Source organism: Phaeodactylum tricornutum, chromosome 11 (genome assembly GCF_000150955.2).
Source record: "Phaeodactylum tricornutum CCAP 1055/1 chromosome 11, complete sequence".
Taxonomy (NCBI): Eukaryota; Bacillariophyta; class Bacillariophyceae; order Surirellales; family Neidiaceae; genus Phaeodactylum; species Phaeodactylum tricornutum.
The window spans coordinates 248,062-259,620 of record NC_011679.1 but is presented as its reverse complement, the minus strand read 5'-3'; the positions used below and the strand labels follow the sequence as shown (position 1 = coordinate 259,620).

The 11,559-nt window shown below is 49.6% G+C and overlaps 3 protein-coding genes across 3 annotated transcripts; all 3 read right to left on the bottom strand.

The window, feature by feature from the left end:
- Positions 1–713: 713 nt before the first annotated feature.
- Positions 714–2,660, bottom strand: PHATR_46710 (predicted protein; the record flags this gene model as incomplete). Its single annotated transcript, XM_002185632.1, has 1 exon — positions 714–2,660. One exon carries the CDS (start codon positions 2,658–2,660, stop codon positions 714–716), a length of 1,947 nt encoding a protein of 648 aa, XP_002185668.1.
- Positions 2,661–3,488: 828 nt separating this feature from the next.
- Positions 3,489–6,489, bottom strand: PHATR_46709 (predicted protein; the record flags this gene model as incomplete). The annotated part of the gene is made up of 1 exon (XM_002185631.1): positions 3,489–6,489. The coding sequence occupies one exon, from the start codon at positions 6,487–6,489 to the stop codon at positions 3,643–3,645; it is 2,847 nt and encodes a 948-aa protein (XP_002185667.1). The 3' UTR covers positions 3,489–3,642.
- Positions 6,490–7,407: 918 nt separating this feature from the next.
- Positions 7,408–11,432, bottom strand: PHATR_46708 (predicted protein; the record flags this gene model as incomplete). Its single annotated transcript, XM_002185630.1, has 3 exons — positions 7,408–7,884; positions 7,945–9,019; positions 9,219–11,432. 3 exons carry the CDS (start codon positions 11,430–11,432, stop codon positions 7,436–7,438), a joined length of 3,738 nt encoding a protein of 1,245 aa, XP_002185666.1. The 3' UTR covers positions 7,408–7,435.
- Positions 11,433–11,559: the final 127 nt, after the last annotated feature.

The following is an 11,559-nucleotide window of genomic DNA, read 5'->3' as shown; positions in this document are numbered from 1 at the left end:
ATGAGCGAAGTTGATCGTGTGAAAAAAACACATTAGAAAATAGATTTCAACGTCACAATAAGAACAAGAGTTTGGAAGGAAGTTGACTAACTGTTTTCCTACGTCGAGTGAACAGAGAGGGTCGAGATTTCAACAGCCACTGACTGTGAGGTGGAAACGTCGGCAACCATCTGGACTAATAAGACTGAAAATTCTGGAAACTAAGTGTAAGCTGTTCTGTTACATTAATAGCAGTCATTGTAAATCAAATTTGTGCGGGTTGCAACATGCTCGTGATTTGTTCCTCCTTATTGCCAATCAGTCCACAGTCGAGTGTTTCTACCTAAACAGCCTATTGGACAACCGGCAATCAATTCATTGGCCGTCCAATTTTTCGTTTTCTACTTTGCCCTCAACACAATTGACGTTGGCGACCATTGGGGAATGGGGAAGTGGATGGGGAAGGAACCACACAATCGCCAGTGAATTGGCGAAAACCGAAAGAACGGAATTTTCACGCTACTGTGACAAGTAGCAGTGACCGCATGAATTCACGAGACCCGCCATGTTGTCGGCTACGTTCCTTCAGATTCCGCAGGTTCACGAATCCACTGTTGGTTGTGTCATTGTTCCACGGCCAATTAGCATCCTTACTAGTCGTTATAAGTAACCTTGACGTCCATTCTTTGCTTACTATTTAATAATCTGCGATCACTCTTGCGCTAGAGGTCAGGTTAGTCTCCACCTTTGTTGATTTGCGACCATTCCTCCGCTAGGTTGCCGTAAGCTGTCGACGTTCTAGCAGTCGAACTCGAGGGACCTTGCTGGTTTCGGTTGCCATTAAAGGTCGATCCTTGATCTCCTCTGAACGTTGCCGACACACCGCTCGCGAGATCGTTGGGAGAGGCTCCTGCAGCTGCGCTCATGGCGAACATGGGACGGGCGGTATCAACTTCGACGCGACCCCAACGAGAATCTCGGCTACCCCCACGAGGTGCGGCCGTATTGGCGTTTCCCGTTTGGAACAATCGCCCCGCCGGAGATCCTCCACTGTTCTGGCTTTCGTTACTCTGATAGGGGGCGAGACTACCTCCGCGGCCTCTTGGGGACACACCGCTCGCGAGATCGTTGGGAGAAGCTCCGGCAGCCGCGCTCATGGCGAACATGGGACGGCCAGTATCGACGTCGATACGACCCCAACGAGAATCTCTGCTGTAGGAAGACTCGGCCAGCATCTTGTCCGTGTTGGCGCTACGGGCTGATGGGGATCCAAGGTTGGAAGCTTGACTGTATCCATCGGCTCTTGAGGGTCGGCGGACCACGAGGTCGCTGGGAGTCGCCCCGGCAGCCACACTCATGGACAAAAGCGGCCGGGCAGTGTCAACGTCGAGACGTCCCCAGCGAGAGTCTCTGGTCTCAGGAGCCGGCGCAAGTGTCCGAGAGTTTCTGTTCTTGAAGATTCGTCCTGCGGGAGATCCGTCACCGTCTTGACCCCCGCTCATCTTGGACCATTCTTGTGCTAGATTGCCGTCAGCGGCAGAAGCCGGACTTGATCCTCTGACTCCGCGGTACGAGGCAGTCACCCCACTCGCGAGATCATTGGGAGAAGCTCCGGCAGCCGCGCTCATGGCGAACATGGGACGGGCGGTATCCACTTCGACGCGGCCCCAACGAGAGTCTCTACCGGAACCGAGCGATGCCGCCGTCTTGGCCTTGCCCATTTTAAAAAGCTGTCCGGCAGGAGATACGCCACTATCGTTCACATTGCCTCCAAAAGTGTTCACCTGCGACATGTCCTGCGCGTAGTTCCCGTACATGGAAGACTGCCCCGGGGGAGAAACACCGCGAACGTTGGACTGCGACGACGAAGCACCTTCGCTACCCTTGTTCATCTGAGACCACTCCTGGGCGAGGTTCGCCGTAGATCCTTGCTGCCCACTGTTTCTTGAGGATACACCACTCGCGAGATCACCCGGAGAAGCGCCCGCAGCCACACTCATGGCGAACAGGGGACGTCCGGTATCGACGTCGACGCGCCCCCAACGAGCGTCTCGGCTGCTCATGGTCGCGGCCCTCGGTGGGGCATTGCGCGTTTGGAAAAGCTGCCCCGCAGGAGAACCGCGATTGTCAATCGAAGTCGGGTCCGCTACGTGAACGAACGTCTTTCCATCCGGACCCGCAGCGAACTGGGGATTGCTGTTGGAAGTCGCATGCAGTAGAGTCTGAGGGGGAGACGCTGTTACGGGTAAGGTCGACGAGGAGATTCCGCGACGGACAATCGAGCTTTCCAATGCTTGAAACGCTCGCACGTGAGGTGTCGTCGTTGCGAGTACCACAAGTAGCAACAGGGAGGTCTGAGAATAAGACCACATGATAGAACGTATTCTTTGTCTTGTTACTACCGACTCGGGATGAAAGTCGGTCCTATTGAAGGAGTTGCGACGGCGGGGTCGGTAGACTCGCGACGGCGGTTCCGGAGCCATTCGTCCTTGGCGCCCCCCGCGCAATTGCCGTGTCCAAAGATTTCGAGATCGTACACGCACGCGTATCGGTATCCTCCCGGTGACAGCTGCATCAACCTCCGGTGACGAATGACGAATGGCGAACAACTTGATTGGATGAAATTGCTGCTCGAGACGATAGACTGACGGACGAAATCGTTGAAAACGTCCTTCTACCATTGCCCCGGGTTTGGGGTACAAGATTCAAATACGAAAAAGGGCGCTCAAAATAAATGACAGGTCATGAGTCGTATGAACTTGACTGTGAGACGTTTTGGAATCCGTGCCGGGCACTTGGTTTTTTGTTATTCAGTTGCCGCACTTCGGACCAACAGACTCTACCTTACGGTTATTATAGTTAATGTCAGGTAAGTAGGAAAATAACAAATGCTTCTTTATCTCGACAGAGTCAAAAAGCCTTCTGTGAACTCCAGAAATAACAATGCTACTCTAGGGCTCGGAGCCGATGCATCGCTGCTTGACATGCTCCAATTGATTATCTGACTGTGAATATTTCAGTATCTAACAGTAAAACGATACGATCCTATAAACAAGAAAATTTTGGGATCGGATAACAAGGCTGCGACGCTAGAGACCTAGCTATGTTTCGTTTTGCTGCAATTTAAGTTCATTCCGAAATGAGATGGTAGAGCCTAATGCGGTCGCGGGGAACCGTCAACACTACGAAACTCGCGACGGATGAACATTATCTGATCTTTATATTCCCAGGTTTGCGGTTCCCAAAAAGGTTTTTTTGTCCGCTCTGCTGGATCACATGTAAGAAAGATTTGCTGACGCTATTCATTCGCTTTTGGTAGCTGTAAGTATGGATGGGTGCGTGAATTCTGATGCGAATGAGTGAGAAAAATTGCAATTGCGATGCCACCATCAGCTCTGCCAAGAACGAGCGTTTCAACCCTAACATCGACTGTAGAATGGGCTAGTAAGCTATAGATACGGCGTCGGAAATGGTGGCACAAGCCGCGATCCCGAGGAAGCGGCGTAAAGTCCAACAAAAAGGTGCTAATCTTAATACATATATTATTTCCATGCCCCATACAGTTACAAAGTGGGTGCGAATGGGCTACCTACTACCATTTTCGATCCTCATGTCGGCTCAACGTGAATATTGTCCAGATCGAAATATACCCAAATGTTGCCACTAATCTTTCCAATCCTTGCCGCTACCCCTGTTCATCCGAGACCACTCTCGTTCAAGGTTGCCGTAATCGGAAGCCGATCCAGCCACCGGAGTACCCTTTGGAGCACTGCCTCCACTCTTATTCATTGCCGACCACTCTCGGGCAAGACCTGTAAAGTCCTTTGATGATGCAGAAAGCTCTTCCTCCTCAGAAGTCTGCCTCGAATTGATGTCAAGGCTTTTCCAGGCTGAATTCCCCGCAGTCCCATCCTCAACAACTCGGGTAATCCGAAAGTTTGTTGGTTTTGGGGGCGCCAGTGACGAGCTCGTGGATTCATCTTTACGCTGGGACGCCTTCGTCTCTGGCGTTGGAGATGTAGTATCTGTACCTTGATTCATTTGTGCCCATTCCTTCGCCAAATCAACTCCGTTTTGTCTAGCCCCATCAATGGACGAGGAAGATTTTGAATGCGACGACTTTCCATCAATCGATGTTGGACCAATATCAGCTCCCTTACTCATAAGCGCCCACCCTTCCGCTATGTTCTTGTATCGGGCATACTTTGCAAGATTGTTGGGGCCTTGAGTGTTTGGTGGTAGGACATCCCACGACGCATCGTTACTTTCCGCTATTTCACGACTGGTGGCAGTATACTCTTCTGCTATCCCACTCCAAGAACGAGGAGTCTTCGTTTCGCTTGTCGGCGATGGAACAGCGTTCGACACGAGTGGAATGCTATTGGACAGCGAGCCGGTGCCACCTTCAGGAGTTTCCTTCGACATTGATGCGTACGCAGAAGTAAGGTCGTTCACTGATGGCGATCCTTGTTGAAAAGAAACCGGTAAGGGAGCCGCAGGGGTGAAAAAAGGAGGATTTGGCGGTATCGGCACAGGGGTGTGTGCAATATTTGTATTTGGTCTCTCTTGAATTGTAGAGCCTTGACCTGATCCTTCAAGATCATTCCGCCCCTGATAACGATGAGGTGTGTCCATAACGAATCTCAACGGTACATTTGGAGGAATAGGGTCCAAAGAATTCGACTGGGAAATGCTTCTACCTGTGGATGATATGCTTCTGTCCAGACTTCCCAAACTCTTTGAATCGCCAAGGGCGGCGCGACGAATTTCATCCTGCCCCCACCTTGTTCTTCCCGCAGACGCTCCCGCTAGAATCCGGGCACCACGCTGCTTGTACAAATTTTCATCAAACGTCGATCCTCTGGCACCGGATTCCCCGGCCGTCTGCATAAAATTGTCAGGTGCTTTGATACCTCTGGTTTCCATGCGTTTGATTTCCATATCTCCCCAACGAGATTTTCCCGATGCAGCTTCGGCTTGCACCCGAGCTTCTCGTTGTCGATAAAGATCTGCAGAATCTTTTCCTGCGCCAAGCGACGTGAGTGTACTGGTAGAAGGCTTTTTCTTTGAAGAGTCTTCTTTGTACAGCGACTGCGACACCACCTTAGGACCCCCATCCGGTGTCGGATCGACAAATGCTCGCGATACGCTGGTAACGGAGTCGCCCGGAATGGCACTCTCTCGTGTAGCCGAACCCACGTAGCTACCAGGACGGACACGATCAAGTTCGGCGTTACCCCAACGAGATTGTTTACCGGCAGCTTCCGCTGCAGCCACTTTGGTACTCCGCTGCTTGTAAAGTTTCTCGGACTCTATGGGAGATTGGCTGATACTATCGGCAGCTTTTTTGAAGTCATTGTCCGCCATTTTCGCAGTCGGTTGGCTCTCTTCCACCTTCTTTTCATTGCCGGGGGAAAAGCCACGTGTCAGCGAAGTCGTGAAAGACTCCCAGCTTCGGGAAATGGCGTCCCAAGGCGAGTCCTGGTCCTTGGACGACGATGTACTTTTCGGCGTCTGCTCAACCTTGTTCATGCGAGAAGTGTCTTTGCGATCTTTTGAGGAAGCGGCAGAGGCCTTGGTAGCCTTGTCCGGCGAGGGAGGTGACGATTGCGTTGATTTCGTCGCAGACGATGGCTTGTACCCCACTACCGGCGCTTTCGGTGAAAAGAAAGAAGGTACATCGTTCTGCTTTCCAGTAATATCAATTTGCTCTCGTCGCATCTTGGCTCGCTTATAGATGTCCCAGATGGGCCCGAACTGCTCGGGATCATCACCATCCTTCAATGCTTCCCCAACAATCTGTGTCGCCATGTCAATTATCTTTTGCGACTCTTCGTCATCGCCAGAAGATTTATTCAAAAGCACTTCGATCTGATTGAGCTGCGTTTGTACAGTTTTTAGTTCCTCTTGGGAAAGCGACGACGAAGTAACAGCGCCATCTTTACTGCTGCTTGTCCGGTACTCCCCACGCAAAGCCAAAAGTGTCGAAACTTGCTCTTGCTGTAACGCCTGCATTATCTTTTTCTTCAAAGACTCTTTGAATTTACTGTTTTGAACCAGATACTGCACAAAACCGCTCAGTTGCTCCACCATCCAACCGTAGGAAGCTGACGCCTTGTTTTTTTCGCCTTCCAGCGAAGACAGCGAAACCGCCTGCTCGTACAATGCAATCGCGCGATCCAACTCGAACTCTAGTCGCGGAGCAGGAAAGGGAACATTATTGCTGTTACCGCGAGATTCGTTGAGCTCAGTATTTGATCGCAGGAGGGACGGAAGCAATGATGAGACGCTTTCACGAATGTGACAGCAGGAGGTTCCTCGACGTGAAACGGAACTTCTATACGAGGGTTGAAAAGCCTTTAACTTTTGTGTTGTTGCAACGAATACAAGCAAGAAAAGGCAAAGCCTAAAAGAACGTAGCATGTCACGTTTTCCTCTTCTAGGTTCGGAAAGGGTCTGGAGAATGCTGCTAGGGATCCTATAAAGCCCGTTGCTAATGCTGCGAGTCATGGTCAATGTATGTACTTTTTAGAAGCCTCGCCAAAAGAAGACCGTACACGGATCTTCCTCGTGACAGCTTCATCAACATTCGCTGACAGCGAGATGATTTGATTGGCTAAATTTGTGTCGAAAGCGATGTACTGACTGACTTTGATATTATAGCCGCCCGCATGTCCACTTTCAAATCGTGCTCATTGTAATTCTCGAGTTTTCTTGGCCGCACGGAGTATAGAACGCTTTCAAAATGCTCATTGAAAGTTAGTATTTTTCATTAATCGAATTTTATAGAATGATGGTTTTTATCTAAAATCATTTATGTCTGATGATGAGGTTTTAAAAGGTGGCTCTCTCGCTAATTTGAAAGGAGCTCACACTCATGAAAAAGTGTATGGTATCGAAATCATGCTAACCCGGATAATGCAAGGGTTGAGACAAACAATCGACTAGAAGAGGACATCTCAGGAAGAGATGTTTGGGCATGACATTAGTGGAGTGTCTAATACTGAACATGTCGGATGATATGCTCACTTTTTTTATTCTTCAGTAATTTGCAAGCTCTACTTCTAGCACTTTTGTGTGCTGTGTTTGACTTCGCCATGGCCATGCAATGGATGGTTTCTGCCGATGCGGAACCTTAAGTCAAGCGACACGCCAACAATGAATAGAATCGTAATCCTGATGTTGTGGTGCCGAAGAACAGATCACCACGAGGATATCATTGCTCACAGTCACCGACGCTTAATTTTGTTTTGCAACGAATTCCACCCAAAGCGAAGCTGTGCAGGACCTGTGTCAAGCGAGTGGGGCGACCATTCTGCTAAAAAAACCTGTAGTACACAATTCGTGAAATATTCTTGATCAAGTCGGACTTCAGTGGCCAAAACTTGCTTCCTACTAGCCCGATACTTCTGTAGTATTTATTTGCCTTTGAAGTCTCTTAAATTTATGTGAATGTTTACAGAGAGGAAGAGTCATTGTTGATTGAGTTCCATTCTTCAGCCAGCTCCTGCCATGGTGTTTCAATATATGTTAGAGCTGAACCTTGATGACCTGATCCACTTTTTGACCCGCTGGGGGATAGTTCTTCATTGCGACCCTTCTCGCGTTGCGTATACACGTCTATTTGTTTTTCTGCCGAGTCCTGATTCATCGTTAACCATTCGTTGGCCAAGTTTTTCCAGAGTGGCTGTTGCGGAGCCCGTACAGAGGCATTTGTGGTGAAATCCACCTCCTCTGCCGAAGCCGCTCCCGCTTGGCAAGAAGAATCCCCATTAGTAGCAGAGTCTAGCTCACGTAACGACTCCGGCGAACACACTGCATCTGCGCAAAAATCGTCGCTTTCATCTATCGACTCGGGAAACGACTTTTCGGCCACATAATTTGCTCTTCGTTGAATATACTCCACTGTAGATGATATAGTCAAAAGCTGGTCTGCACTCGGAAGTCGAGTTGACACCGACTCACCTCTATAAACTTGTCCCCACATCTGTACTATTTCTTCCTCGGTTGTGCATTCCATGAGGTCTCCCAAATAAGAAGAAGTGCTTGGTTTCCTTGAGTCTGAATACTTCGCATTCCGGCCATTGGCATCTCGATTGCCCATAGAATCAGGCGCCAGTACCGACGAAGATCGACCAAAGGGTGCATCAAAATTTTCATCACTGTTTCGCGCAGCCCACTCCTTAGCCAAATCATTGTAAGTAACGTCTACTTGCTGACCACCTCCTTCCTGATTTCCAGCTAATTCTGAGTTCGCCCAGGGACCAGCGAGCCATCCCCATTCCCCTGTGTCTGTAGCGGCATCCCGATATGAAGTACTGTGAACCCCATTGCTTAGAACTGGATCGCGATTGCTCTCACTGGCTGCCCACTCTTGGCTCTCCATTGGAGCGACGTCGAATTTCGGTAGTGGAGGCTGTGTCACAGGCGGCGCTGGATCAAGTGGAAAGTGGTCGTCCGAATCAGTATTCCGTTCATCCCATTCTCGAGCAAGATTGCTCCATGGTTCGCCGTGCAGATTTACTGCTTGCGTACCTTCTGTTGGAGCTGCCTGATCTATATTTTCGTCGGTGCCTAGATTTTTTCTTCGTTTCGGAATGATTGGCTCGCCTTGATTTATTTTATCAAGGGCTTCTGAAAGCTGTTTCCAAGCCCATAAGTTCAGCTCAGCACCATTCTTCAAAATTGGCCCGCTCTTCACTGCAACATCTACTACAGCATCTTTGAGTCGTATAGCGCGAAAAACTGCTTCTGCAATCTGCTCAGTCGTAGACCGTTCTATGCCAACAACCTCAGCAAAAAAGTAGGGAGATGGGTCTTGGGTCCGTATATTAGAGGGCCCAATGGTCGTTGCGAACTTTGGCGGCCGCATTGATTGTGAGATGCCTCTCTTTTGCTCCAAAAGAGCATTAACTTCCTTGGGAGTATTCATTACCTTCTGAATAAATGCCCCACTAGATACAACAAAGTCTTCGATCGTCCCCATGCCCTGCTTGACCGTCCAAGAAATATCTGATGAAAATTGTTGCATCTGTTCTAGCTGCTGCCGTAGAGTCCGTCTACGAGACAACTGGACAGCCCTGCTATCCCGATCGCGCTGAACACGTCGTCTTCGTCGAGAATACAGAGCCGCATTTCGTTTTAGCTTTTTTTTGCCCCCGAGCTTCCTTCACCACGCGCTCTTTCGCTTTTGAAAGTTCCTCATCTTGTATTCGCCTTATCCTTTTTGTAAATTGTACCTTCTTTCTTTCTTCGACTCGCTTTTCCATTAACTTGCGCTGCGCCCTCTGATTTGCATCTCTCTGGCGCGCTCGCATTATTTCTTTCATTCGACGTGCGTACTGAATCACCTCGGGATTATTTCGATTACTTTTTTGCCCTCGAACGCCTGGCCCAGATCGCCGACCGGGAGGTGCAGTCTCAGTGCTGGATACCTCAGCGAAATAGAAGGGAGACGCTCGCTGTCTCCGCCTTCTCCGCCGATCGGCGGCTCGGCGTCGATCTTCTTCTTCTTTGGACATTCGTGGCTTATTAATTCGAGCAGTTCGCATGGCCCTCTCTGCTTTCTCCACTTCGATGCGAAACTGTTGCACGGCATAGGATTCCTCAGACACCGGCTTTACCCTTCGCGAATTCGTGGCAGGTTTTATGCCGAGCATGGTACGCGCATCAAAAGAGGCTTTTTTACCTTCCCGTGGTGCTTGGATCGTGGTCCTTGACGCACCATCTTCTTTCGGCTTCGGCGACAGAGATGTCGATATTATGCCATTGGGGACGGAGACCTTGCGATCTTTGAAATTCCGACTCGGGACCTGTGACGATCCAAAAAATGAAGGGAAGAGCGACTTCGACCGTACCGTCGCAGGAGCCTGGCCTGTAGCTTTATTCACAATTGACTGTGAATTCCCCCCTGCTCCCAAATATTGCTGTGTTTGCCGTATTAAATCTTCGAAGGGACTATATATGGCTCTTTTTGCTTGACCCTTAGGTTGTGAGAGTGTTCCGGGAGCGATCGAGGTTGGCGCATATTCTTTGAGAGTCGTCGCCTTTCTTTCTTCCTCGCGGCAATTGAGTTGCTTGGCAACAGCATAAGCTTCTACCAAAGCTCGAATCTGATCGTAATCATAACCCTTTTCCATCGCTTCTTCCAAAGCCAAACCAATCATTTTTACAGAGTCTTTCGGATCAGCCTTTGTAAAGTCATATTTGCTATCGTAGTACTTTTCGACAAAAACATTTAACTCATCGGATTGGGCATCGAATTGCGTATTCGCGTTTTCTTTTGTTGCGACCAAAAAGCCTGGCTTTGCTTTTATATCAGTGGTCAATTGGGGAGCTCCTGTCAAATTGCCTGGAGTAGTCGCTGGTGCTGCCGCTACATCAGATTCCGGAACTTCTATTGTGGCTGATTCAGATAGCGACGATACCGATGCTGTCTTTTGCCGATTAGCTTTTAGCAAGGCTTCAATCGGATCACTGTCCCCTTCCATTAGAAGTGCGTCCTCGATCTGCTTGGCTACAGCCGAAACGGACGCTGGAACAACGAATTTCGCAGGACGCCGTCGTTCGGCCGCTTCCACCTCTTGTTCCATGGTTTCAAAAAGAGTGTCAATCTGCTTTTCGTCGCCTCGCCAATACGCGTCCACTAGACTTTCTATTGTGGAAGGGTCAACTCCTCTCTGCGAGGCTTCTTCAATTTGCATTCCCACTCGAATGATGTCCGACCATTGCTTGTCGCGGTTTGCATTGCCGTCGACCAAAGTTTGCGTACCGCCCATATCTGCCATCCCTCGTCCCTGACCAGAATATTCTCGGAACCACGAGGGGGTGTCACCAGTATCCGGCAATGGCTGCGTAGATACAAGCACTCGTTGAAAGGCTTGAATTTGCAACTCGACGGCTTGCAGCTCGGAAGATATATCCCGGTACGGAAGATCCCTGGACGTTTGTCTCAAACTTCCCAATGATTCTACGAGCGACTCAATGGGCTCTTCGTCCATGTCCCGTAGTAAGGCGTTTTCTATTTGCAAAGCCATTTGTTGTGCTGTGGGACCAGCCGATTGCGCCATGGATTGTGTACTCAACAGTTGACCGAGATACACAATCAGTGATGTCAACTGATCGATCATCCATTCGTATGACTGCCGTTGTTGCGATGAAGCTCGATCGTACAAAAGGACTGTTCGATCCAGTAACAATTCTATCCGTGGATTGGTAGATTGAGGAGTGTACGTGAAAGAAGAAGCCGAGACCGGTGCCGGCGGTGGACCGGATCGGTACGTCGGTGGGGCAGAGGCTCGAGCGTAAGCGTTCACGCCTAGAACGACAGAGTCACGGTGCACGAGTATTCTTCCAACCGCCAGCAGTACCAACTGGTGTATTGGATGCATCTTAAAGGTGTACCTGGACCACCATGATCGCTGTTTCGTTGATTCATTGGTGGTGGACAACATATGAACGAGTCAAAGTTTGATTTGACGGTGGGGATTACTGGAGCAGGTGCTTGTCGCGGAAAGCGGGACCGAAGGATTCAAACGATACGTGTCAATGATGTCACGCGTTCTCGCAGTTGAAATTTTG